At 40.4% G+C, this 27,394-nt stretch overlaps 5 protein-coding genes across 11 annotated transcripts in view; 1 reads left to right on the top strand and 4 right to left on the bottom strand.

Moving 5' to 3' along the window:
- Ntan1 (N-terminal amidohydrolase 1) overlaps positions 1-3,301 on the bottom strand; it is a 23,108-nt gene extending 19,807 nt beyond the window's left edge. The window contains exons 1-2 of the mRNA XM_076765778.1: positions 2,703-3,301; positions 2,357-2,634 (exon numbers count right to left, since the gene is read on the bottom strand). The gene's annotated coding sequence lies outside the window, so the exon portion shown is untranslated. The remainder of the gene's footprint in view (positions 1-2,356; positions 2,635-2,702) is intronic.
- On the top strand, positions 3,084-25,828 carry LOC143342172 (tektin-3). Of its 5 annotated transcripts, none has more exons than XM_076765769.1 (9): positions 3,084-3,090; positions 23,721-23,866; positions 23,948-24,169; positions 24,243-24,475; positions 24,584-24,693; positions 24,753-24,901; positions 24,955-25,177; positions 25,235-25,389; positions 25,469-25,828. In XM_076765769.1, exons 1-9 carry the CDS (start codon positions 3,088-3,090, stop codon positions 25,677-25,679), a joined length of 1,452 nt encoding a protein of 483 aa, XP_076621884.1. In that variant the 5' UTR covers positions 3,084-3,087; the 3' UTR covers positions 25,680-25,828. The 5 variants fall into 5 exon arrangements, 3 of the variants coding, with proteins under 3 accessions (XP_076621884.1, XP_076621882.1, XP_076621883.1); XM_076765768.1 differs by lacking the exon at positions 3,084-3,090 and adding an exon at positions 21,317-22,288; XR_013079741.1 differs by lacking the exons at positions 3,084-3,090; positions 23,948-24,169; positions 24,243-24,475; ... (3 more) ...; positions 25,235-25,389; positions 25,469-25,828 and adding exons at positions 4,028-5,048; positions 6,621-12,452 and having other exon boundaries at positions 23,721-23,790.
- On the bottom strand, positions 15,225-20,290 carry LOC143342171 (lysosomal alpha-glucosidase). Its single transcript, XM_076765766.1, has 16 exons — positions 19,369-20,290; positions 18,811-19,280; positions 18,535-18,709; positions 18,373-18,463; positions 18,122-18,290; positions 17,990-18,059; positions 17,676-17,780; positions 17,343-17,600; positions 17,070-17,272; positions 16,893-17,000; positions 16,644-16,821; positions 16,415-16,563; positions 16,270-16,354; positions 15,901-16,171; positions 15,598-15,797; positions 15,225-15,509 (listed from the first exon to the last, which is right to left on the bottom strand). The coding sequence occupies exons 1-16, from the start codon at positions 19,798-19,800 to the stop codon at positions 15,411-15,413; spliced, it is 3,063 nt and encodes a 1,020-aa protein (XP_076621881.1). The 5' UTR covers positions 19,801-20,290; the 3' UTR covers positions 15,225-15,410.
- Nubp1 (NUBP iron-sulfur cluster assembly factor 1) lies at positions 20,411-23,125 on the bottom strand. The gene is made up of 7 exons (XM_076765777.1): positions 23,020-23,125; positions 22,446-22,687; positions 21,471-21,572; positions 21,288-21,378; positions 20,945-21,210; positions 20,681-20,867; positions 20,411-20,610 (listed from the first exon to the last, which is right to left on the bottom strand). The coding sequence occupies exons 1-7, from the start codon at positions 23,048-23,050 to the stop codon at positions 20,555-20,557; spliced, it is 975 nt and encodes a 324-aa protein (XP_076621892.1). The 5' UTR covers positions 23,051-23,125; the 3' UTR covers positions 20,411-20,554.
- Positions 24,502-27,394, bottom strand: Cox11 (Cytochrome c oxidase copper chaperone COX11). Of its 3 annotated transcripts, none has more exons than XR_013079742.1 (6): positions 27,255-27,393; positions 26,889-27,029; positions 26,533-26,796; positions 26,145-26,468; positions 25,822-26,056; positions 24,502-24,794 (listed from the first exon to the last, which is right to left on the bottom strand). XR_013079742.1 is itself a non-coding variant. In XM_076765780.1 (6 exons), the coding sequence occupies exons 3-5, from the start codon at positions 26,734-26,736 to the stop codon at positions 25,901-25,903; spliced, it is 684 nt and encodes a 227-aa protein (XP_076621895.1). In that variant the 5' UTR covers positions 26,737-26,796; positions 26,889-27,029; positions 27,255-27,394; the 3' UTR covers positions 24,502-24,794; positions 25,892-25,900. The 3 variants fall into 3 exon arrangements, 1 of the variants encoding a protein (XP_076621895.1); XM_076765780.1 differs by having other exon boundaries at positions 25,892-26,056; positions 27,255-27,394; XR_013079743.1 differs by lacking the exon at positions 27,255-27,393 and having other exon boundaries at positions 26,889-27,078.

The following is a 27,394-nucleotide window of genomic DNA, read 5'->3' on the forward strand; positions in this document are numbered from 1 at the left end:
TAATGCGATCGTGACGCAAAGATAGAGAGAGAAAAAGAAGAAAGAAAAAAGAAGAGGGCGTACTCGAAGTTCAAGTCTTGAACGCAAACCCGCCGGTTCAAGAGCCGCTCGCTAGCGGAATCCGCGGCTTTTATTTATACGTCAGAAAGGATAAAAATAGAAATCGACGTGGAATTAATCAACGGCATTCTTATTAGTTGCCGTACACGCTGTAACCGTCGTGGTTTTATAAGTTAAGCGCAACGCACGCGTTTCGCAAGCGCGAACGAGGAAGCTCACCGTCCCTTCAAATATTCTATTCTAGCAAAAAGGCATTGGTAATGTCTTAACGAGCGTAAAACATTTGTTACAAAATGTGGTATCGTTTTATTTGGACCACAGTAGCTAGATCTATGATCACAGTTGTAAAGATACGTAGAATATACACAAGTAACGTTTTAAAAATATGCAGACGTCCTTTCACTAGTGTCATCATTTTGTCCCACATAGCGAGCCCTACGTGCGAGAAATGACAATGAAGAACCGATCGCGACCACGCGATGATCGACAATTAGCAAAGTAAACGGATGCACTCGGTAGGTTGTCGAGAGAAAAAAAGGGCCAATTACGGAAGTGCGTCGTCGAGCATAGAATCGATTCGATGAGCGTTAATTAACTGTCAAATTAACACGAGTTATCGCTCCTCGAGCGAGAGAGCAGGATAGCCAGGCGGACTAAAAGGAGCCAGGTCCGTTAAGTTTGCGCCGTAAGCCGTGGTACCTGACTGCGTACGTACATTCTTGCCACCGAGATTTATTGCGAACGCGTCGATGGTGCATAGTAGCATTACCGAGTCCGTCGCGGTACATACGATTTATTTAATCGTCGTTTTTTTTTCTTTTTTTTCCTTTCTTAAATGGCAACATCGATTTCAAACAAAGGCCGAACCGAGACGAACTTTGCAGACGCGTTGCTGCACGTTCGACGAACAAATTTATTTATGCCCTTGTATAGTATTCCCCGTTTGTATGCAACAACTTTTTCCCCCGCTTAATGGAGTCTGAGATGCAAGCATTTTGTCAAATTTATTTACCATTTGGTATTTACCATTTGTCCGGTATGTCCACGTAATAAATTCGATGATATTTAACGAGAAAGGCTGCACCTCTATGGGGGGAAAGATATCTCCAGTTTGTATTGGATCGGCTAAAAAGAAGTCGAAGCTTTTTATAATCATTAGGTGGACCTCCATGGGAGATACAATAGTATGAAACAGCTAGAAAAATTGTCCTACTTGCCTGGAAATGCCTCAACTTAATTTAGTATGTTGTTACTAGCTTCTATTGTACTAATGTGGGAGATGTTAAAGCTGCAAGACTAATAAATATTATTTGTTACCAGTTTACGTTGAAAAGCGACGAATAAACGATCAATGAAGAAAAAGCGCGGTACAGACGAACAGAGAAAGAGCAGTCGATGAATAATTTCGTGTCGATGGAAGAACACACGTTGCATATTCAAGTAGCGTTACAGTCACGATAGTCGACGGGTGGGGACGCAACGCGACGCGACGGTACCCTTTACGTACTCCGGATTGGATCGTACGCGTCGTCGTCCGTAAATTGTGCAAGTTGTATGTATGTACAACGACGCGACTTTGCTCCTTTTCAACGCACGTGTGTGTACAGCATTTTCCTTGACGTTAGTCGCGTGTCACCGGTTTTGCATACTTTTGCACGACCGTGGAATAAAACGCAAAGAAAATCGAGAGCGCGGCGTTTCGGCGCTTCCCTAAATTTCTAAACTATTCGCGTGCAAGTAACATTTCGTAATCAGTTGAATTCCCGCGGTTATACCGATACAAAGAAAGCTAGAAATTTGCGTAATCCACGTGGATCGCGCGCAGACACGGAACCGTAAACAAATTTCGTATTCGCGATCGAATCCGGCAGTCCGCATAAGCAAAATTATTAACGAACCACGTAACTTTACGTAATCGCGTCTAATTTCAATTCATAACCGTTTTTCAGAGACACACACTCGCACGACGCTCTTCCAAAGTCCAAACCGAGCGAAAGAAAAAAGAAACAACGAATGCAGACATTCCGGCTCGCGAATTCCTTTTCGTCGGCGTATCAAAAACATCGCGGAAACGAATCTTTGTCGACCTTGAATTCACAAATCGCAACGAACAATGTTATGAAACTGATACCAGAGATTCGTTCAAATATTCGCGCAACGATCGATCGAATCCGTTCCTCGGCCGAAACGTTCGCGCCTCGCGAACAAATTTTTCAACAATCGTTCGATGTATCGAAGCGTCGCGATACGCATGACATCGGTCGCCCGTTAATCGCGAGTAAAGTCAGAAACTCACCGGTGTCGTTTGGTCAGTCGCAGATATCGGCAAGTCCAATTTTGCCGGCAAAAGGATGCGGTGCCGTGTGTTGAACCTGAATACGGACGAGAGGAGCTGGCTGTCGTAAAATCGTAGTTATGCAACACGCAACTGGTGGCACACACACGACGCGGTCGATCGACAACAAAACGTCAGCAGTCAGCGTCGTCAGTCGACGTCCTCGTTTCGACGTCGTTGTCCACGTAAGAGAACACACGACTATTATCGAGCGTACGGTACGACCGGAGCAAACGAATCTGAGAGAGACAAAGAAAAACCATGGAGCAGACGGGACGAAAGAACGGGTAGAAAAGAAAAAACGTACGAGACGGATAGAGAAGACGTGATCCTGGTAGGTGCGTCACTCACGAACCGCGAACCACGAACCACGCTTTCACAGTCGAGAGAGCGAGAGGGAGAGAGTAGGGCGCTCCGAGTGACAGCTGAGCAAAAATTCAGCAAGATCGGATACACCGCAGCGGCCACGCTCCCTCGTTACACTTGCTCGCACTGTCCGTACCGTCCGCACTGCTGGCCGCGTCTGCACTCGACCTCGTCAAATCCAACTTCGGCTTCTTCCGTAACTGTTCGGCACTCGCGGTAACATGGCGCCGCGTCACGCTTCGAAATCATCGTTCATTCTTTTCTAAAAATACACTCCTCGGCAAAATAATAGGACATCCATGAAATTTTCCTGTTCCTCAAACGTAATGGTATGTAAAAAAGTTTCGTATATAGACAAACGATACTCATTGCCTCTGTCACATGCAAAGTAAGGCGGCCACCGTCCACACGGTTTTTCAGGAACTTTATTTATGCAAAAAGGGGGTGCGACAAAATGATACGGCACCTATGAAAGAAAGATTTTCTATTATTTTCATTAATATCTGCACTTTCGCAACAACTATAATTAAAAGTATGACAATCGATAGAGAGATATTGTCAAACTTTTGTATTGCGTAGCAAGACGAATCCATAAAAATCTGAATCATCGATTTATGACTCAGAGTAAATATCATAAAACATGCGAAAACATTAAGTCTTCCATTAAATTTCGGTCGTATTTTTCTCATTTGATGAATTTGTTGCTAGATTTTGAGAATAACTTGACGAGTATAAATAGACAAATGGTACAATCCATGTACGAGAATTCACGAGAAATATCACTATGCTACCACCATCTAGTGTGAATTTATAGAAGCTTCGATTTACGATCGATATAGATATTACAAGATTCCAAATAAACCAGTTCATTGGTTGACCATCAATACTTTTATTGTTCAATGATGTTAATTCAATTATATCAGCACGAATAAACATAATATCACGAAACATGATAGTCCGTTCTACATAAAATATCGAATTTTATTTCGATAAGCGCGTACGTACGTGTGCACGTATAAATTGGAACGATAATCTTTTATCCTTTACGTAACAGATAAAAAAACATATGTACATACTATGTCGCTTCATCCGATTTAAATTCTGCTACACGAGCTGTTATTTTGGAAGCATTGAAATCACTGACTTTGTGTGACGCGTGAACCGACAATTTGTACGAAACGGTAGCACAAAGAGTAAGCAATAGAATCGAATAAATGTAATCGTATAACCACTGTTTTATTTTTAGTTATTTTTAACTTAAGTTAAACTTAAGAAACTGTTACCTTTAATTTTAACGTTCAAATTCCAGTAACGTGGCAATGGGTTTGTTTGTGAACTATAGTATCTTCTTGTTTGTCACTAAACAATTACTTCTCTTGATATTTCTGGTTATCCATTATCGAATCTGTGTAGCACTTTGTGCAATCTCAATTTAGTATCATATGACTGGTACCTGTACTTCAATACTTATTTGTTTACTGTTGTAATCTGATCCATGGGTTCAAGTTATGAACCTACGACTATTTCTTTTAATAAATACAAAAATATCAGTGCTGTAGAGCATTAAATCGTGGTGAAAACTAATATTACTTTATTGGGGGAACGATTTGTGGTTGTCGTCGATGCGCGCCAAAGATAAAGACAGGCGTCAATAATCAACTCTTAGGCGCAACTCGTAAACTATAAATATATAATTTATAGATACGTACCGTCGAATGTTATCGCGAACTACGAATTTGGGGCGTGGCTGTAAAAACTTTGTGGAGGGACCTATAATATCGACTAACGGCACCTATATCTTTTTCGGAAAAAATCATCAAGGATCGACTTGACATCGTGTACCTATTATCGAATACACGATGCGTGAACAAATCGAGGTTACATTGTCCACGAAAGACAATAGTTTCGAAAAGTAATACGTTCGTTGTCGCGAACGACACAACGAGAGACGAGGATTTTTCGATCGTAACGTTCGAAGCAGTTTGTATAACGTTAGTTAATGTTGCAAAAGAATGAAATATAGTGTAAACAAGCCACGTTCGAGCTTCATTTGAAAACAATGACTCGTGTGCTTCTGCTGTGCCGGCGTTTTGCGCGCCATCTGGCAGGAAAAGATGGTACGATGTTTTATTACGATTATTTTGCCCTTCTACACGGTTCGAGAATATCATCGGTAGAATTGAACGTGGTTCGAAGATGGCGATACGAGGGTAGGGTTGAGCGGACGCTTCGCAAGGAAGCCTTTTCCTCGTCGTGATAGCTGGAATATCGAGCCACCTCCGGTTTGGTGAGTAAAAATTGTATTGTCGCGACGTAACGCACGAAAACGTGGACTCGTTCGGTGGGCTAGTCGCTCGTGGGACGTCAAAATGGCGGGAAATTCGCACCGGTCCGACCGACGGAATCTCGCGAAACGTACGAACCGTCTCTTTCGGGACTGGGAAGTTCAATGCGCACAAACGTGTGTCACGTCTCGACGAAACGAGAGCGCGAGGTCTATAGCGAGTGTGTTCGCGCGTGTGTACGTGCAACAATGTCACGAACACACACGCGCGCGTAAACACGTCCGTATTCGCGAGCGATCGCGAGCTTAATCCGTGCACGAACGAGGCTCGAAGAAACGATGCGCGAGCTTAAATTTCCGTTGCGTGTCCGTACACGAGGGGGAGTAGACAATTAGCGTAACTCGTGTGTTCTCAAGATCCGTTTTCTCGAAAACGAAGGCTCGTACGAAGAAACGCGTTCCACGTTACCGACTTATTGTTTTCCTTTTTTTTCTCCACGAGCCACCTCTTTCAAGCTTGTATCGCCTATTTTCGGACGTTCTGTTTATGTCGCGCAAACGATATCGTAAGTTCTAATCTTCGCGATTGCTCGGTTTACTCTGACGATCTAATGGAGCTAACAGCGAGGAGGACGACGACAACAGAAATTGATCGACGCGGTTAAAGATCGAGTCACGTAACTCGTACGAGTTTTCAATCGCGCGCGATGCAAATACTCGGAAACGATCAATGTCTGCGCCAGTGTTGTAACAGGTACCTTTCGAACGGTGCCAATCGAATTAATATTCGGACACTATACGATTTAAATATTTTCTTGTATATTATGTTGGCAGACAGTGTCTAGTTATTTTCTATGCCACGTGGGTCGTATACGCCCCTCTCTGGACTATCGTCCACGCCATTTTCTTTATCGAATGTAACATGAAATGAATTAAGGCACTTTCAATTTGAAATAACATATGCATAGATCTGCAAGAGATCTAAAGACTTGGAAACATTTTTCATTTCCCTTCGATCTATCGAGGTCCAGTTGTACTTTCATATCGCAAATAGTTTCTAATTCATCGTACACTGAAGTAGAACAACGAGTGAAATTCCACAAGGCGGTTTGCCAGATGTTGAGGGGGCATCTTTTTATAAGCAATATCTTGGAATGCCTTCAGGATCATTGTTTTCTGATACAGAGTATATAGCCAACTAGGATCGTTGAATATCTTTTCGATTGTTCGTCCAAATAGCAACGAGTTACTAGGATTTATAAACGTACAGTACGTAGGTATGTTACAACACTGTTTTGCGCCGACTGGTAAATAGGACACGGTCTGGGTTGCGTTCTTAATAAAAAAAAAGGAAGAAAAATTCTCGCGTATCGATGCAGTTCCCAGAGGGTTGGCTCGAACGGGCAAACGGCGGTCAATTAATCGACGAAATGGTAAGTGGTGCGCGCGTGTTGTCCGCGTACTTTTCCGTTTCGAAACGCCTAGACTCGCGAGACGAATCGGATCGCAAATATCGGTAGACAGGTAGATTAAAGACAGCAAAGAAATGCCTTCGGTATTTCTCGTTTCTTTCAGATGGTGGCGGGTTCTTCGCTTTTCACTAATCAAGAGAGCGATTCACAGATGGGGAAGGCTAAGGCTACTAACACAGCTTACTAATCCAGGCGAGAGTAAAATTGTATCCGTACGCATACGTTACCGTATAGCGCGTATGCATCGTACCTGTATATTATTTCAGTGAAAGAAACTGGTTATGAAATCGCGCGTAACCAGGAGGCGGTCTCGTTCTCGTGCATGAGGCGGTCTAGTCAGGAAAGAAAGAGACTCCTTAAAGAGGAAATTATGACGCGGCCGAGATAAGGGGCGATTATACGATGAACTCGAAACGTCAAAGCGTAAACATAGGAACGCGATAAGTAAGTGGATTGTATCACGAATTCTCGTCGAGATTCTGTCGTCGAAACGCTACAGACCTCGAACCAGTTTCGAATCGGAATCGAACGTTTTCCCACCGCGTCGAAACGACCAAAGCCAATGCGTAACCAAAGAACCGTTTAATTAAGCTTTAAGTCGCGAATCGCCAAAGAAAATTGTAAACCCGTACGACTCGTTGGAATCGCTATCGCGGTCCGGTAACATCGATGCTTTGCGGGGCCTTGTCAGCGCGAAACGAAAAGTACCGATATCGCTGGTGCGACAATCGAGGATAGTGGTCGAACGGAACGGTGCAGGTTTCGAAACCGTCGGCCCCTGGAAGGGGCAGCGCCCCGAAAGATGCGTAAAAAATCGCGCGCGGATGGATTCAAGCACGGTGGATCGCGAGGGATGAACGCGAGCGTGTGGAGCAATTGATAGAAAGGAAATAATGACGGTTGGCGGAAAGCGGGTAGAATTAGAGGCGGCGGGTGTAGCGAGCGATAGAATCGCAGGGGATAAAGGTGAGAGGTCGCAGACGAAACGCAGGCAGGAGGGACGGTAGAACGAAAGGGGTATAGAAAGAGTCTGCCGTCGCCGGCAGGGCAGCAGGGCAGCAGGGTGCAGGGGGTTACGGGGGGTGAAATCAGACCGATATCGACCGCGAATTGCGCTTGCGTGAAAAACGCGCGCACTCGCCGTCGAGGAAACGGCGTATCGTCGCGAGGAAGAGGAAGCTCTCGCAGTCGGTCGATCGTCGCGGCGACGGACACGGAGCGTCGCCGTTCTGTCGTCCCTTTTTATCGACAGCCGACCATTGTCCCGCGAGCAATCCTCCTCTTGCGCGTCCAACGTTCGATCGTTTCGCTCGTCGGGGATAAACCGACACGTGCCGTTGTACGCGTCCGCGGCGCGATAACCGTCGTTCTGTCGCGGAACGTACGCGCGTAAAACCCGACCGCGAGCCGCATCCATCGGGGCCGACGCTTTCGCCACGACTTCCGGTATCCTCTTCTAACCCTTCTCGGTGATTCCAATGCGCGCACGAACCGTCCTCGTATTTCCGGGAAACCAACAGCAGCACGCGAGACGGGTAGATCGTGGCTGGCGAGCGTGCCGTGCGTCGAAATCGTAGGCGAGGAGAGGCTGGAGAACGAAACGTGCCTCAGGAAAGGGAGATACGATTGATTCGAGCGTCTCGTTTCACCCTCGGCCGGAAAGTCGATCCGCTCGAAACGTAGAAGAATCGTGCGTTGGGATACGTGTACGACGCGGGGAGGAAGAAATGTCGACGTAGCGAGAAGAAAGAGAGATTATCGGGAAAGATAAGAGTCCGATAACCGGAGTCGGCTGACGAACGCATCGACTCCGCTTCGCTCCGTTACCGATTTCCGTTCCCCGTCACTCGTCGCGGCGGTACACGATAAAAAGCTTCCTTTGATACGGATCGGCCCGGCCCGGAACGTCCGGGGCAAACTTCCACGATCGGCTCCAGTATCGCGCGACGCGCGCAACGAGCCTCGCAATTACGATTCCGATAAATGGCGCCGAGCGTCGAAGTCTCTCGAAGCTGAGGGTCTTCGCAGCCGTATCCGGGGACCGGGCAAAGCCAACGGAAGGCAAATGGCCACGCTCAATGTGCAGCAAACCGTTCTGAATGAAACGACCGGTACCGAGCCGCGCGAAGACGTCGAGCTGACGGAACTGTTGCCGGTGAAACAGAACGGCATCTTCAAAGACCCGGACGCGAACGCCAACGAGAACTTGGACACGGACACGATCGCCGACGGGACCACGGACGCGTTGAAAGTGCTACGGAGGTTCGCCACCGATGGCTGCATCGAGGACGCGCAAGACTTTCAGCTGCGGGACTTCGCGTTTTGCGGGAAACTCGAGAAACAGTCGCGAAAACCACGGCAGGGAAAAGGGAAGGTCGAGGACCGGACGTTCGAGGCCGAGGCGGGCAAACGGAAACGGAAAGGCATCTGCAAGAAGAGCGTGGTTCGCGCGAAATCGCGAAAGAAGAGATTCGGAACGCCAGCAGGCAGAGAGGATGAAACGGAGAATGGCGGCGAGTCGACGAGTCGGCAATCGGTCGAGAACGGTTTCAGGGTGGAGAAGAGAACGCTGTCGGAGTACGAGGAGGAAGCGTATCTGGACTTTGACAGAAGCAAGGACTTCAGCGACGAGATTTACGTGTTTCGGCGGGAACCGTTGTTCCCCAGCGGGCCGTTCGACCCGGTGGCCGAGCGTACCGATTTTTATTCGACGGACACCGACGCGGCACTGTACGAGCGCCCTATACCGTCTCGGGGAACGATCGACGATCAAGAGTCCGATCTGAGGAGCGACAAGTCCTGCTTGAGCATCGAGGCGATCATCGAGGCGAACTACCTGCTCGAGGGCGAGAACAACAACGTGCTGCGATCGGCCAGGGAGAAGGTTCGAGACATCTGCGCGACCACATTGGTGTTGGACACGTCGAGCAACGACGGGTCGTCGAAGAAGGAAGTCAACGTCGACGACGAGGCGTTCTCGACGAACGGCAACGAGTACGAGGAGAAGAAGTACTGCTGCGTGGTGTGCGAGGCGCGATTCAAAGGCAGCGGCGGCCTCCGTAACCATTACAAGATCGTACACGGAGCCGGACCGATCTTCAAGTGCGACGAATGTGGCAAGGAGTTCCCGCTGAAGGAGAGGCTGAAGCTTCACGTGAGGACGCACACCGGCTTCAAGCCGTACAAATGCCCGGAGTGCGACAAGAGCTTTGCACGAGGCGGCCAATTGGTGCAGCACCGACGCACTCACAGCCAGGTAAAGCCTTATCGTTGCGGGTTGTGCTCGGGGACGTTCACGTGCGCCGCGAACCTGGCGCTGCACGTGAAACGCCACAACGGCCAGAAGGATCACAAATGCGAGATCTGCGGCCGCGCGTTCGTACGACGGGACGCGCTCAAGAAACACCTGGAATGCCTTCACAGGGACGTAAAGTCCTTCCTGTGCGTCATCTGCAACAAAACGTTCAAGGGCCACCTACCTCAACACATGAGGACGCACGCGCGAGACCGGCCTCACGGATGCGCCACTTGCGGCCAGAGGTTCGCGCAAAAGTCCCAGCTGACCGTCCATCAGAGAACCCACTCCGGCCAGAGACCGTTCAGGTGTCTGGTCTGCTGGCAGGCGTTCGCCCACTCGACCGCTCTGAAGCTGCACACCAGACGCCACACCGGTGAGAGACCGTTTAAATGCGCCGAATGCAACGCCGGTTTCACTCAGCTGCCGCACTGGAAGAAGCACATGAAGTGTATCCACGGCAGAAACGAACCGTACGCCTGCAGACGATGCAAGAGTTTCTTCAGGATCAAGAACGACCTCGAGTGCCACGAGAAGACGTGCCATCCGGAGCTGGGGGCGGCCAACATGGACGGTTCGAGCAACTCGGACGCGATTTTCAGCGAGATCGTCGAGAAACCGTCGACGCCGCCTTCCAAGTACAGGGTGATGACGGTGGAGAGGATGAGGTTGCTGCTCGCGGTCCTGTTAAAGAGGATCAGCAAACAGGAGAGGCTGGACGAGCTGGGATTTGGGAAACGACTGATCGACGAGGTTCTTCACGACTCGCTGATATCTGCCGGCAGAGATCCGGTCGCTCGCGACGGTCTCACGGAACTCGAGACCCTCACCAGAAATCTCGAGATATTTCTAAAATGGACCGTGCCCAAAGAACACTGGGAGAACTTTCGTAAGCTGAACAAGAGTCCCGAAGACATATTGGAAACGCTTACCGCTACCTAAACGAACGTCCAACTGCCTCACCAAAGATCAGTGAAGACGACTTGCCTCGAGAGTCGTCTCGATAGATATGAGATAGTATACTGTCGCGACCCGCGATAATCGTCGGTTACGCGAACTTCGAGAAACGTCGTACAATTTCTCCGAGGGATCGACGAATGTCGGTAACGTTATAGAATTTTCTTTAGTTTAACGTTGATATTTACTAGTCCAAAGTGCAAACGCGGTGTCTACGATTAAATTTGAACAACTTCTTTCTCTCCTTCGACTCTATCATTCTTTAAGCTTCGTTAATTAAGAGATCGACTGATTTATTTAACGGCAAGATGCTAGACGTCGCGTGCAATTCAACGAAAGAATCGGTCCGACGTACAGGGGCCACAGACGTAACGATTTGTCCTGCTAATTGCTATTCTTTAACATCTGCATCGGTCCACTTTACTGTAATCTACGTAAATGGCTGCCCATGATTTTGCTACCTTGCATTTTTATAGAACTATGTCCAACCTTTTATTCTGTTTCGATTGCGGTTCGATTTTATATAATGAAATATATCAGCCTGAACAGCTTTTTATACTGATATTGTAGCGAGGCACGCGTGACTGAAAAAGTAAAATCACGTATACGTGACAGCGGCCGTCAAAGTATATTGAAAACGATATAAGAATATACACAAAACCGTAATCGAAATCCATATAGGCTAGAACTAATATACAACTATTGAAACGTTGTATGGTAGAGTCTATATCATACAAGGTTGACTACCACTGATATGAATCGACGTAAAACAAAAATAAGCGATAAATTCAATGTTTCCAGATTTTTTTACCGACGCATTCACTCTGTCGTAAATCGTACGATAATCGTAAAGTGTCTGGGGTTGTTTACGTAAGAACGCCACGGTAGGTGGCAGTAGAAACGCCGCCATAAAACCTGCAACATCGAAGATTCGATTAAAATGTTACATTTTAGTAACACGTGTCGAGTATTTCTTCTTACTTCGCGTTGACTCGTAGTGTGATAAATCGTTACGACTGTGACTCGTGGTAGATGTAAGAAGAAACGTGGAAAACGGCAGACTGTCCTGTAAAGTAGAAACGTTAGCGATACACGCGGAGATTGCATGATTCGATAATAACGTTACGACTATACGCGAAAATTTACGTTTTACACTGTTATTCGTTCGATTCGGAAGTATAATCGTGACACCGGAAACGACATGCCGCTTCGCCGTGTCTGCGCATCCTTTCGACAGTCTAAACGTTAACCTCTTCCGGTGTGCAATTGTGTTTGACTAAAATTTATTAAGGTACAAGGTAATCGCTAAAGTTATGAATAATTATTCAAAATTTTGGTAACGATATAACCGATAACATCGGTACAAAGCTGATAGATATCACGGATACGATATCGATTTGATCGTTTGATTTGGACAAAATAGATCGACCCCGAAGAGGTTAGGAACGCGTTCGAGCGTGTTTTTCCCGCGGGTGCCATGTGTCATTGTGCTTGCCGCATTATAATATCAAAGAACGTGCGTTATTTGCGTTGTTACATAGGAAATATACGTTGATCGTGATACGCGAAAAAACGTGCGGTACTTATTTTAACGGCGTAATCAAAAATGTCGGGCACGACATCCATCGACCAGGCTGACGACAGAACGGATTGAGAGTGAGATCCGTTTCGATCGACCGAAAGGTACGTTCATCGATTTTTTAAATCTAGTATAGGAGAAAAAGAGGTATATTTTCGACGCAAAAGTGCGTAAGAATCTTCTTGCCATATTTCTTAGCGTATATCTATGCATGCGAGTGCACGCACGTACTGTGTCATTGAAACGTCATTATAATTGCACACTTTAGCGTATATTAGGTTCGTAGACGATCCTTTACGAAAATTTAAGAGGCTAAATAGGATCTTAGAACTGCACGTCGTTTATTGCAATATATTCTTTTATAGCTAAGCGAATAATTCTCCGGAAAAAAAGCGTACGTTAGGTTTCGTAAGTATCAATGAAATTCGTGCCCTTTTTCCATTTTAAGAAGTAAATAATTCACTAAGCAGAAAGTGATTTAATAACATACGCGTATTTTCCAGGGAACTGTTCAAACGTTATGGTCCTGTATTTATACGCGCAACATGTACCAAGTTGTCGAAAAGTTCGCTGCTTTTAACCCTTAACTGTACAACTAGTATCGTTGGGCATTTAGACCTCTCAAAATATGGTATCGGAAAAATTAGAAGTAGTGATATTATCGAAGTATTCTACTGTAAAACGCGGATTTTTATGAAATGTTTTCAAAGGTTTCTAGTAGAATACTCCCTTAACGTAGTCGCTGGACCACGATACCAGTTAAGGGTTAACTTTATCGATACGTAGATAAGAGAATTTTCTTTACGCGACGCGATACAGTTTTTGTTTCCTTAAGATAGAGAGAATTTCTTTTTCGTTGTTGGGAGCGAGTTAGAGCTCCAGGTTGGCGTCGAACCAAAATAAAATTATACGTTAACGTTGAAATGCATTTCGCGGAACTTAGTACATGAAAAGCGATGCGCCACGCGATTTCGTTTTGTGTTCACGGAATCTCCATTCGTCGTACGCTGAGAATGGAGACTTCGATGCCGAAAGACCTTACCCTCGCTCCGTTTCTATTATAGTTGACATGGTTATTCGTTATCTGACCTCGGTACGCATTCGCGTGTATTGCCGTATTGTACGTTTAATTGCTCGTACGCGTGCTCGGAAGAAGCGCGACATCCTTTAGATAGGTGTAAGTAAATGTGAGCAGACAATAATGAAGAAGGTTGCGAGATAGATATATATTAGCCATTGAAAAAAAAGATATATAAATATATATATATATATATACACACACATATATATCCATATACACATACGAATATACGTTATATTATTGTGCGATACATGTTTGAAATCGAACGAAAAATGAGAGAAAATGAATATACGTTAATGCGTTTCCTATTATATTAGTACTGTAACGTGTAATATGTTTAATTTGTTAAAAACGTTTTAATTCCGTTGAACGTTCAGCAGGGTGCTATTTTGTATTGCGCAAACATTTCGAATATTACCTGCTATCGTACGCGCGTCAATCGGTGGAAATCAAATTTTCATCAACGGCCGTTTGTAAACGAACACTTTGACGACGGATGTAGTATTAATGAATTCATTACACGGTCGAAGGTTGTGTTCTTCGTTTGCGATCGGTGATTTTTAACAGTTTAACTGCCGGTCGAAAATTGTGTACGTCTTACACAGGCCAAAAATAGTTTTATATTTAAATATGCTACCCTTGCCACTTCCCTATTTAGCGTGTAGACAGAAACGAAAATGTCTTTTTATGCACAGTGTACGCGTTAAACCTCTTAAAGAAATGTTTCGGACAAAACTTAACGCGTACAATTCTGTATAGAAATGTTAAACACGCTATTAAACGGATCAATCAAAAAGCATTAACGGCAGTCAAATTGGTAAAAACGCAAAGCGGCCAATGTTCATCGAGATCCAAAGATCATTATTTATATAATTTCGTTGGAAAACTTTAAAAAAGTCGACGAAAAGCTGGACATAATTTCAGATAAATTAACGATACGGGCAAAGTTTTATTCGAACAAAAATATACCGGCAAAGTTTAGTTGTTAAAATCAGGGTCATCCTGTGTAATTATAATTTCTTTTTATTTCTATAACGAGCAACGGATGAGCTTATTTTTTGTTTCTTTTAAGTTCATGTATGGATAAGAATTTTGCCCGTCTCTGGTGATTTGTAACGTGTTCTGTTGCGAGAATTCACTCGGTCGTGCGTTTACGTAGGTAGGTAAAGCCACGACAAGATTATGTTGACACGAACCGATAGCATATTGTTTCGAAATTTATTCGAAAGATCGAAATCTACTCTTCTGACCGGCGTAGAAATGCAAACAGGGGTCGCGAGACATTGAATATAGAATGTAGAATATAGATCGAGGTCAAAGGAGACACGTCGTGCGCATTCGGTCGCTCGAAAGTTGAGACAGAGGGAAAATAAGATACACGGAAGAAACTCGAGACGGAGATTTCGATGTTTCGACGAGACAGCGCTTAAAAATTTTTCGCGTTACTTTTAAGTTACGGTGCCAAAGCAAAAGAAATTAAAAAAAAAAACCAAAAAAAAAAAACAAAAAGAATTCTTAGCCAACGCTACGAATGTCGCGTGCACGACCTAATGTGTCTGTTGTTATCTTTCGCCGTCACTCGCGTGACGATTACGAACGAGCGTTCCTGGACATTTACGTTACCCGCGTTTTCCCTCGTTCTTTTTCCGTTGAACGCATTATCGAAAGATTCAAACTTCTATTTATTGTTTTTCATTAGTGCCATAAATATTACGTAACTGATGCCGTACTGTATGTTGTGCTGTACGACGAGTACAGTGATTCGAATAAAATGTTTTTTTCTTTATAGATATTTTATTTAAACGTATAAGAAAATACAAACACGTGTATATGTATATAGTGTAGTAACAAAAGTCTTATTCAAAACGAACGGAGATTATATTTTATACTATGCCCGTGAATAATAACAACAACCACGGATAACGCATAATGATTATGAGAGTACGCGACACGACGATTACCATTTATGATATGCACAGACTTAATCTCTGTCGTTGATTGTATTGGCCGGACGACCGTACTTCCATTCGAGCACGAAGTTTTTCCTTAAATCCGTTTGGAGATTTTGTACGGACAAGCACTGAAACATTTTGTAAGAATATCATCTGTATATTCGCGTAAGTGACCCACGGATGTATACGACTGCGTTAGAGTATATTTGAACTCACGTTTTGTCGATCGTTATACTCGAATTTCACTTTACGACCTTGTAAGGTAACTTCCAAGACGTTGGATGTTACTCCCCACATATCTATTTTGTCGAGGACGACCTTCTGGTTGAAGGCACTTTCTTTCGTTACAGAACTGGACAAAGTATTGTTCTCAACGACGAAGGACACCCACGCAAACTGTCCCGTTTCGAGTGAGTCTAAAAAGGTTCGCGTAAAAGAAAAAGAAAAAGAAAGATTGCGACGTCGATCGATACCGATACGACAGAATATGCAATTATTCAATTATGTGTATTACAATACCTAAACTGTCGCCGTCGTCCCAATATAATTCTCCTTCTGCCTTCTTAAATTCATCCAACGTAATTAACAATTCAAAATTGTTTTTTCTACTGTCCGTTGTTGTTGCAGCCGGTTCTTGAGCCGGCAAAACAGACCCCCCGCGAATCATTAGCGGTATAGTATCCAGCGGTGCATCCAACGTACGTCGTCCATCGATCGCGAACACACCAATTTTCGTATAAAGATCGTACCATAGTCCACGCGGCAAATAAGCGCTAACGTTCACCGCGTTCTGACGATGACAACGTACAAATTAAACATAGCAAATAGTGATAATGTGTCGATAGTCTAGTCGATTATTTTTAAAAAATTTTATTAGCCAGAACTCACTTCTTTTAAAACAGGAACAATCATCAGAGAGCGACCCCACAGGAACTGAGTATCGATATCGTACGTGGCTGGATCATCGGGGAATCTGAAAAAAGGGAATTTGTATGAATACTCCTAAACAACAATCATGGTTGCAGACACTTACTCGAAAAACAATGGCCGCGCCACAGTTTCCCCAAATTTGTGCGCTCGGAAGAACAAGGTGTATAAATATGGTAAAAGCCAGTAACGTATCTTAAGAGCGCGTATCGACGATCGCACCACTAAATCGCCCATAGCAACTGGATCTTGCTCCTACGCACACATACGTACATAGCATCGAATAAAATATTCGAGTATATTTAATGAGTTTTTAAATAAGCAACAATACGAACGATCGTGTCGTCGGAATTATGATTACGAGAGAAGGGATAAAAAGCACCAAGTTGCATCCAACGATTGCATAATGCAGTTGTGGTATTCCAATTGAATCCGCAAATATCAGCGCCAACCATTGGTATTTGATAAAAGTTAAACGATAGCATCGCAGGAATGCTCAATCTTAAATCGTGCCTAACGAATGATAACGATTAATAAAACGATTCGTTCGCCGATAATTCGTACTCTGTATGCGTATTAATTACCATGTGGAGAAAACATCTCCTGTCCAATGACCAGCATAATATCCATGTCCTACCCACGTCGAACGAGAAATTATAAATGGTCTTTTGTGCCGAATTTTAGTCAGTGCGCTGCGTCAATTTATTTGTCTTATTAGAAACCGTATTTTCATTTGCGCGTTCACTGTCTTATGTACTTACTAATTCGTAGCTACCGCCTGACTCATGCCATAAGTATTGTGGAGATTGTAGTGCGGTCCTAAATAGTGTTTGGCATCCATACACAGCGTTTTCGATGCGAGTGTACTTTCAATAGTATGGGGAACGTATTTCGGATAATCTAAACTATTGTGTGTACATCCATTTTTGAGACCGTTGTAAAAATTTGATGGTTCGTTCATGTCCTGGAAAATACAAGATACGAATGAAACAAATATTAACACTACTATTTCTCTACTAATAATAGACACGTACGATCCAGGCACCATCGTATGCAAACTTGTCGTGCATATCTTTCATCATACGAAAATAATAATCTGGCGTTTTAGGATTCGTGAAGTCGGGCCACACAGTGGCAACGAGATTCCAAACTTTACCGACAAATGGCAGATTAGTTGCTCGATCCTTAACAAATATATCTTCTTTCAGGCCTTCGTCGTACGGCATGTAAGTTCCGTTAATTTCAGAAGCAGATATTCCGGCATCGATCAAGGGAATATAATGCATTCCTCTCTGTAATACGTAATACGTTATTAGATGCATTTACCAATATTTCTTTAAAAACGTACGCGAACGGTATAATCATACCGAATGTATTTCTTCCAAAAATTGCGGTAGATCCTTGAATTTATCAATATTGTACGTAAAATCGTTGTTTTTATCCATGTAATCTAAATCGTTCCATTGGGTATCCTGAATGTAATACGAACTGGTTAAAACAATCGAATTAGTCTTGTTTAACACGTTAAAGACCAAGCTAGTAAATTTCACTTTAGTTTAAAATGTTTCAATGTTTTTTTAATATTATTTTTTAAATTTAATGAAAAAAAAAATATAATGCCGATCGTTTAACGTGTTGAATCGAGTGAAATTCACTCAGTGAATATAAATATAAATATTACAAATGGAATTCCAGCTGCTATGGTTCTTTTCCATACTTCTTTTGTTTTCTCCAAAGTATTATATCCGTATCTGCATTGTTACAAAATGTGTTAAATAATATAGAAGTTGCTCGCTAACGATAATGTGCATACCTGCATAAATGAAAACCGAGGGACCAATATGGAGGAAGAAAAGGTTTTCCTACTATTTCGGAGTATTGTCTTATAACGTCCGCTGGGGTTGGTCCCAGAAAGAAATATATGTCAAATATACCCCCAATAGTTCGAAACGTTATACCGGGCGATGGTTGTAGTATCACGTCTGAAAATGACGAACGATCTAGCAAATGCTTGTGGACGCGTTCAAAGAAAAACTAATGAAAAATGATTTAAGAGATCAGTACCCATAGTGTTACTGTTGAGAAACAAAACTCCGTGAGCTTTTCCAGAATTTTCAAGTATTAAATAAAAAGGATGAGATCCGTATAAATTTGCCTAAATTAAAAAGAATCCTCTGTATACAGAAAGAAAGAACTCAAAACGATATATAAAACGTATCTACGTACATTTTCCATCGGCGGTTGATCCAAATTCGATAACGTCAGAATCTTCCAATTAGTGTCCAATTTTAAGTTTGTTTCATGTTCACCAAGACCATAAATGTTATGAGTTGGTAAAAGAGCACTTATTTGCAAGAATTGGTCAGCAAATATGAAACCTCCAATATTAATAGAGTCAAATCTGAATATGAAAAGAAAACATTAATATTTTATAAACTGATCAATATAGGTTCTTTATTATTGTAATTTATGTGTCCAAAATTCAGTTTAAACATTACTTACAACACTGTATCATCTGTGGTCCTGTGTACTTTGAAACCAGGTTTGGTGTCATCAACATCTAATTTATACTTTGCATCAATGTTTCTTTGTGAAAATGATTTAGTGTCAGACCTGATAGGCCATGGTGGTTCATACCGTTTTTTCGAAGCGTCGTATATTTTTAAACGCAAAATCGAATCATCTACACTACTGGTTTCTACTTTAACAAGAGGTATATCATTTCCATAAAAGGAACTACCTGTTTGTTTAAGAAATCCAGAAACATCATTTCCATTTCTGCTCAAATTTGTATACTTATATAGACTCCAATTATTTGGATAATAGCATAATGGAACTCTCAAAGGTACTTGTGAATTTGAATTCTGTTTAGTGACTGGTTTCCAGCAACAGCCTCTGCTTGTGCAAGATGATTCTGATGCTTCATCTTCAGGGTGGCAATCAAACCGTAATATTTCTGGAACATTGTTACACTGTAACAGATAAAAAGTTATTAATAATGAGTGAAAATTATTATAGAAAATCTGATAAAAATTTATAATTACATTGTTTAGAACTTACTTGTGTAGTTTCAGTTGCTTGAAATACTATATCAACAAATGCTACATCGTATTCATACTTTTGGTTAATAGTTATACCATTTGCAGCATCAATAAATTTGTAACTTCCACTTAGATTGCTTTCATTGTCTTCGATAGAATTTATGTCTCTTTCGTATATCTCAATAAAAATATATTTGACTTGTCTTATAAACAATATCAAAGCACAGCAGGTAATAACGTATAAAGCTAATTTCAAAAGACTGCATGGCAATATATATTGTAAACACACATTTAAAGGTACATTTTTTGACGGATGCTGTTTCGTTTTGTTTGAATCAATTTTTATTGATGTATTTACTTTTGGAGATTCTATTACGGGATCGTTTTTTGACAGACACGATTTTCCGAGATCCGTTTTCATAATCAAACGATCCATTTCTACGTCAATCATTTTGACAAATCTTTTTTCCCGACTGCAAATTATTTCTTATTCAAATATTCTATCCACTGAGAACACTGTACTAACAAAGGAGATTCCAATTTCCATCAACCAACCACAATAACATTATAAATAGCTACTCTAATCAGTAGAATGACTCATAATATAACCTTAACATCACACACGAAATACGATCGTATTTCTAGTAAAGAATAATTTTATTTATACTTTTGTACATTTTATACATATTTCAGTATTTTGCATCAACCTCGATAGATCATTAACCAGACTAAAATCTTCAACAATTCTTAAACCATATTTGAATCATTCTTCCGCTTACAACGCTATCATAGTGTTTTTTTCATTGTTTATATCGCATTGTTTACTTCGAGGAAATAAAAAAACAGTAATTACTCGGAAGTACGTCTTCTGGTCACTTATTTTCAAAACAAAGTTATCGTAACGACTTCTTATTTAAGCTATACGTGAAGTGTCAGCTTTCAGAATATATAATTTTGTAATCTAGGAGCAATACTTTTTACAGAAAAAACAAAAAACGTTATCTACTTAAAATATTTAATATTATTTACTGGCCAATCTAATAAAATGATTATTCTTGAAAGCAACTGAAACAAATCAATATTTATTAAATTTACAAAATTCGTATTTACACTTTCAAAGAATAAACAAAACTAAATTTTTTACATGTTTTTATACACAACTTTAATACACATGTAGTTATCGGGAATAAAAAATTACATTTTTATCACGTTGAATTGATTTGACAATTTTCTTTCTGTTCTTCGCACTTTTCCACGATTTCTGAAACAAAACGTTAAATACTAAACTTGCAACACGAATAAATACGTAAAGCTTCTAAAAAAATGCCTACTTTGAACGATATCTTGTAACGTAAGAACAGTTGGCGAGTCCGGAACTTCCGTTAAAAAATTTTTGCCCTCGTCGCAGCATCTAGCCAAAAGCGGATCTAACGGCAAAGAACCAAGAAACTCTACATTCAATTCCTTGGCCATTGCACGGCCACCTCCCGTCGATGCAGGAAATATCTCAACAGAATCCTATTTACAAGTATATTTCGATTATATGATAGTTTATACCATCGTCCAACCGATTCCATACTGTTCCCGATACTTGCCTTACATTTAGGACAAACAAAAATACTCATATTTTCGACAACACCTAAGATTGGAACGTTTAATTTTCTACAAAAATCAATCTCTTTTCTCACGTCCAATAGTGCAACCTGTTGTGGGGTTGTCACAATTATTGCTCCTGTAATACCTGCACCTTTAAGATAAGATGTAGCCGATAAATGTTCGTCCGATGTGCCGGGAGGTGTATCTAAAATCAGGTAATCTAAACTACCCCAATCAACTTCTGACAGAAATTGTCTAATCATCCCTAAAAATAATAACGTGAAATTATAAAATCTCTGTGGTTATTCATTTCTCCTTACTACCACAGTATTAAGAAGGTACCATTCTTTTTTGGTCCTCTCCATATTACTGCATCACTTGGACTAGCAAGTAAAAATCCAATAGACATTAGGGACAAGTTGTCCTCTATGTACTAAAAGAATAAATTTCATTTAAATAGGGCAAATTTTATTCGCGAATAACGAAAATTACTTAACAACTGTAGAGAAATGAATGGAGACTTACTACTGGAGACCATCCTGATCCACTTTGATGAACTTGTTCTTCTAAGACACCTAACACTCTTGGTTGAGATGGCCCACAAATGTCAATATCCAGTACTGCAACCTATTAAACTTGTTTATACAGGCTTCACCTGTTGCTTCATACAGTTTATACATTAAAAATTTGAATGAGAGATTCTAGAGGCCAAAATAAGACGAAAATCAAGAATACTAATTTACTGATGGAGGCTTCGGTAAAAAGTTATTAACGTTTAAAGTTCCCCCCGTACTGAATTTTTTTCTCGAAAATGGGTAGGATTTCGGGGGTATGTCTAATGACCAAACATGATTGTAATTGACCCCAGAACCTAGAAATAATTTTTTTAGAACGATTTGAAAATTTTTTTTTTCGCCGAAAAATTTAGGTACCTATCCGATTTTTTTTCTCGAAAGTGAGTAGGATTTCGGGGGTATGTCTATTCACCAAAAATAATTGTAATTGACCCCCGCAACCAAAAATAATTTTTTCGGAATGATTTGAAATTTGAATGGGTGGCCAAACACCCTGTATATTAAATCGTTTATTAAAATTGAGAATGTATATTTCATTTTTACATATTAAGAAACATTTTCGTTCTGTGTAATTATACAGTGAAATATTGAAGGTTTGAGATAATCAATAAGGAACTGGTACAAGCTGATACAATATACATAGGTTTATAAGCATATATAGGGATTTCCTTTAGACAACTACATTGTAGACCATAACCAGCTACTAGAAGTCACTGTATCACTATGTACATTGAAAACAACATGAATATTCTTGGTATGAGCAAAAGGGTAAGTCTTTTTCTATGATTAAGTAACCAAGGCTCAATTTGTAATGTATAACATGCTATATATAAATAGACATTGAAGAATAAGATGTGGAAATATTATAGAGAGTATAGAGTGCAAATAATATCTACTATTGTATACATCAAACATTAATACATACATTTATATGAGGATTGGTTGCTGCTAAAGATCTGGATACCAATGATGTTACAGTGCTTTTTCCAACTCCACCTTTACCAGACAATACCAATATTTTATTTTTGACTGTAGAAAGTCTTTCCTTGACAAGAGCTATACCAGGATCTGGTTGTTTTGTAACATTTGATGCACATAGTGTTTGATTCGGGCATCCTGCACACATAGATGCTTTGCCTGCATCTTTACTTGTAGTACCAGGGCAATCTAAAAAGATATTAAATATAATTATTATAATCAGATATCGAATGTAGAAAAATTCATAAAAATATGAAATAGCTATTCCTCATCGAGAAACAGTTACTCGAAATTTTGTTTATTATTATGTAGGCCTAATAACTAAATACATACAAAATTGTAGTGTTTTACATAGCATAACCTCATACTCGAAGTATAAACATTGCGTATAATATGGTAGCAACGATTATTTCGTAAAATTAAAATTGTAATTGTGTGGAAGCTTCGAAATAAAAAATTGTGACTATTTCGTGTGGTAATTTGTTAAATAACGCAAAGAACTTAACCGCACGTGTACTTACGTTGTGGTGCATCAGTAGGTACATCTGCCATGTTGAATTTGACTGAACGTGACAGATAATTCTACGAACTTGATAAGAAAACATTTTCTAATGCGTATTAAAATAAAAACTCATTTAGAATGAAAGTATAATCTAATAATCTAACATCTTTGGCTTCATAGTTTATAAGCACAGCATTGTTTTGCATGTATGCTTATACAAAACACAAATTGTTTTAAGATAAATATAATAGCCCACGGAAGTAGTTGTACACGAAAATGAAATTTCAACTTAATTCTATTAGCATTTACATGTAATTAAAGGGAAGGGATTCTTTCGAATAGTACAAGCGTTAGTCGTGAACAATAAGTTCACTTTGAACGAATGAAAAGTCTGTATTATGTAATATAAACATCGATGCGACAATGTCTTCAAAGCACAAGCATCTTCTTGGCAGATGTATCGACGTATGTCTCCATTTTTTACTAAGCTGAAAGAAGAAGGGAAAAGACGTTCTGCAAGGAAAAATGCGGACGCCAAAGCGAGGATTACTTTATTTATTCATAAATACAAAAATGTATCTGTAAACTTGCAGAAAAAAATAATGGTTGTCAATTTCTTCCTCCCACGCCACTCTAGAATAAGCACAATTAGAATGCTTAATAAGTAGAGTTTAAGAAAGTTTATTATTACGTTGACATCCATGTGTGTCGAATCTGTAGCAATTGCAGCCATGGAATGTAAGTAATGTACCGATACCTTGCATCGAACCCGTAACACAGTATTATGGAAGGGACTACCATAATACACATAATTTAATACCTTGGCGCCCAAATATGGGGTACGAGAACGTCGAAGTTATTCCTTTGTAAGTTCCCGCTAATTTTATCATTTATTTTTTGTTAATTTTTAACGACGATAGTTGCTTAATTATTAATGAACGTTTCAGAGCTACAAAGTCAATATCGAACAACGCATCAAATGCTTCGTTAAAATTCCCGAATATAGTAACAGGATATCAACGTAATCCTGTACACGCGACAAGAACTGCTCTTAATACACGATACACGCCAAACGAATGGTTCGAAAAACAGGTGAAATATTATAACGAAGCAGACTCGTGCAGGCATTTTTCAGAAAGAATACGAAACGATGCTGTACGAATTATTAGGTAAGTATCGTGTACCACGAATTAAATTCTTCGTTCGCTCTAAACGAATTCTGTTAAAGAATTATTCTATTAGAGATGCAGAAGAAAAAGTGCAACATGGACAATACGATACTGGTAGACGGCTTGGCGAAAGAATGAACGATGTTAATTTTTGGCGAAACGAAGTGGCATCGGAATTGGAAAGGTTGCTTCACGAAATTGAAAGGCTTCAAGATTCTCGTTCTGTTGTAGAGAAAGCGATCAGAGATATCGAGGGTCCGTTGCACATCGCGGAGGAATGTCTTTATCATAGAGAAGCTAGACAGGGTGATGATCGATCAAATTTAGAAAAGTGAAATTCAACGTTTATATTATCCTGGCGAAGATACATAAATTAATAGTATTATAATACATATTATTTTTATTGACATATAGGTACAGAACTTGTGCACGACGATTCGGAGAAATGTTTACTCGGAGAAATCGAAATCTTACGTCAAAATAGAAAAAAGTTGGAGATTTGTTTGGACAGATGCAAAGAGCAGGTAAATTTAAATTAGAAAACTAAATTTCGCGGTAAAAAGTCACTCGGTTTTACTTTTAGCTACGAGACTGCAGGGCCTCTCAAAATCAGTTAGAACTGGATCTGAAAAATAAAGAGAATGCATTAGGAATAGATGCAATGTGTCATCAATTGAATAATTACAGCCAGGGATTACAGTATTATTCTGGGATTGAAAAATACGATTCATGGTACGTGAAACTCAGAATATCTAACGGATATATCCCTAAAAAATGAAATTTAGCGTTTCAGAACAGGAAACGTGGGCGGATGCGGCGAACCGAATAGTTCAAAAGTCTCAGACAGAAAGAAATAAATCTTGTCAGTTGAGAACGAACGTAGAGGTTCTTGTAAGTAAAGTTGCACAAGAAATGTGGGATGCATGGAGCAACACAAACAATGCCTTAGCGCATAGATCCTCCGAATTACTCGAAGCCAAAACTAAGCTCCAACAGCATTTACAAAAGGTAAAAGCAACAGTATTTTATAGTTTGAAACGTCAAATAATTTGTTACTTGCTTTAGGTACAACACGAAATATTCGACGTGGAGAAGAACTTGGAATTAATGCGCAAAGCCATTGCGGATAAAAGTCATGTATTTAAAGTAGCTCATACCAGATTAGAAGCTAGAATGCATCGACCGGATTTAGAGCTGTGTCGCGATTATGCTCACATGAGGTTTGATTTGACAAATTTAAATTACTTTAAAGCAAGATGTACCATGGATATATCTAGCTTTATTCGCCTTTTTCCCCAGCCTCCAACAAGAAATCGACGACATAAAGCATCAAGTAGAAAGAATGCACAGAGCATTACGAGAGTTGGAGAATCAGCACCAGAAATTATTACGAACGCGAACAAAACTGGAGCACGATCTTGCGCTTAAGATCGACGCGTTGTATATCGATCGAGAAAAAGTTTCTAGTCTTAGACGTGCCTATCCAATTAATGTTCTATTTAGGTTTTAATGCTTTGTTACGGATAAACTATTCTATATCAGCGACTTTCGATCACTTTTAGTATAGTAACAATATATGATCGAAAATCGTTGCTCTACACTGTTGAAATGTACTCCTAACGAAATTTAGGCAAAGTGATATTTCAACTTACGTTCATTGATGATATATTGAACCATTTGTTTACCAATATAATTATGTACATCGTTTAAAAGTGAACATACATTTTCGAATTATTGTAAACGTTCTGTTAGATATTTCGGTAAGGGGAGTTTTACTCCTGGTTTGGCTTCAAAGAATGTGTAAGAAAGTATGATTTCATCAATATTCTCCATTCTAGGATCTTCAGAAAACTGTGGATCGATGTAGAAAAACACTGGCATGTCAACCTTTAATAATACACAATGAAAAATATTATTTATTTGTTTGGTCTTGGTTCCTATAATTATATTCGCGAGTATTCATTGGTAAACTTACTTCTTCGTGTGGATTGAGTTGCTGTTCTTCGAAACAGAAACATTGTATTTTATTGAAATACTGTCCTGCTTCGAACGGAACCACATTATAAGTTGATATACCAGTAATTGTTTTATCCAATGGATTCTTAGCAGTATAAAATGCTAATGCAGTCTCACCAGGAGCCACGTTTATATAATTCTGTTGAGGTTTAAAGTTCCAAAGCATTGTTGCTGCAGTATCTGCATTAAATGATATTTTTAACACTTTCTCCTTAATAGGTTTCATCGTACTGACTTTATCAACTTCATGGCCAGTCGATACCGTACCACCGTAACTGTATGCCTGTTTAACACAGAATTTGTTACATTTACTGTAATTATTTTATTCTGCAAAACAATTGTATTACCTGACAAAATATTCTGTATAAAGGCACAGCAGCATAAGTAAACCCAATGACTAGCACACCAAACCCGCTCCAATATAGACGCGAGGAACGGATATTTTTGTTATGATCAATATCATAATATCGATTATACAATATACGCGATACATTAGTGTGTATTTGTCTTGCGTGGTTACTAAATAATTTTTGGTAGGCTTTGAAATACATTTCCGGCACTTTTTTGTCGACCTAACCTAGTAGCGATCGACATGAAATTTATATAACAACCTATTGGAAAGCAAAATTTATTGAATGTTAGACGTTGTGATTAGAAATAATATAGAGATTCGTTTTATTAATTACTATTTGAAAATACAGACCTTTATATACCACATATTACGATATCATGTAAACATATTGCTATTAGATCGGGCACTAGGTGCAAGACAAAGACAAACTGACACTCGTCTAATTCCTCAATTTTCCGAAGCTATCCGAAGTGAACTTGCACTTTGGATCGTCTACAGGGAATCAAAAGCAAAGACAAATGTGAGCTTTACAAAAAGAAATGTTTGTTTACGAAAATACACCCTTTACTCGTTAACATAATTTATTTGTAGAACGTGCTATCAAGATTTCGAGGTATATTTTTATTTAACAGAGTCAAAAATGTATAAAACCATCCTTATTTATTAATAAAACAGCTTTGCTTTAATCTAATGCTTTTTATTTACATTCTCCTATACCTTTCCCAATAATTTCCTAATTTTAATCGATTTTAAAGTCTTATAATGTCTTATGACTGCTCCAGGTATTATACGAATCTAATTACTATGTAATTAAATGGTTCAATCATTCCTCTACACATTTTTTCATATAATTTATT

Source organism: Colletes latitarsis, chromosome 5, assembly GCF_051014445.1.
Source record: "Colletes latitarsis isolate SP2378_abdomen chromosome 5, iyColLati1, whole genome shotgun sequence".
Classification (NCBI taxonomy): Eukaryota; Metazoa; Arthropoda; class Insecta; order Hymenoptera; family Colletidae; genus Colletes; species Colletes latitarsis.

Bases quoted from the DNA above. Each gene is read 5' to 3' on its own strand.
- LOC143342172 (XM_076765767.1), top strand. From the start codon at position 8,583: ATGGCCACGCTCAATGTGCAGCAAACCGTTCTGAATGAAACGACCGGT.
- LOC143342171 (XM_076765766.1), bottom strand. From the start codon at position 19,800: ATGATTGACGTAGAAATGGATCGTTTGATTATGAAAACGGATCTCGGA. The intron at 18,464-18,534 runs GTACGTAGATAC...TTTTTAATTTAG, and splicing joins ATCAACCGCCGATGGAAAAT to GCAAATTTATACGGATCTCA. The intron at 18,060-18,121 runs GTATGCACATTA...GTAACAATGCAG, and splicing joins CTCGGTTTTCATTTATGCAG to ATACGGATATAATACTTTGG.
- Nubp1 (XM_076765777.1), bottom strand. From the start codon at position 23,050: ATGGCAGATGTACCTACTGATGCACCACAAC. The intron at 22,688-23,019 runs GTAAGTACACGT...ATATCTTTTTAG, and splicing joins ACCTACTGATGCACCACAAC to ATTGCCCTGGTACTACAAGT. The intron at 20,611-20,680 runs GTAGGCATTTTT...GTTTTGTTTCAG, and splicing joins GTTACAAGATATCGTTCAAA to AAATCGTGGAAAAGTGCGAA.
- Cox11 (XM_076765780.1), bottom strand. From the start codon at position 26,736: ATGTATTTCAAAGCCTACCAAAAATTATTTAGTAACCACGCAAGACAA. The intron at 26,469-26,532 runs GTAATACAATTG...TGTGTTAAACAG, and splicing joins TATACAGAATATTTTGTCAG to GCATACAGTTACGGTGGTAC. The intron at 26,057-26,144 runs GTAAGTTTACCA...GTATTATTAAAG, and splicing joins AACTCAATCCACACGAAGAA to GTTGACATGCCAGTGTTTTT.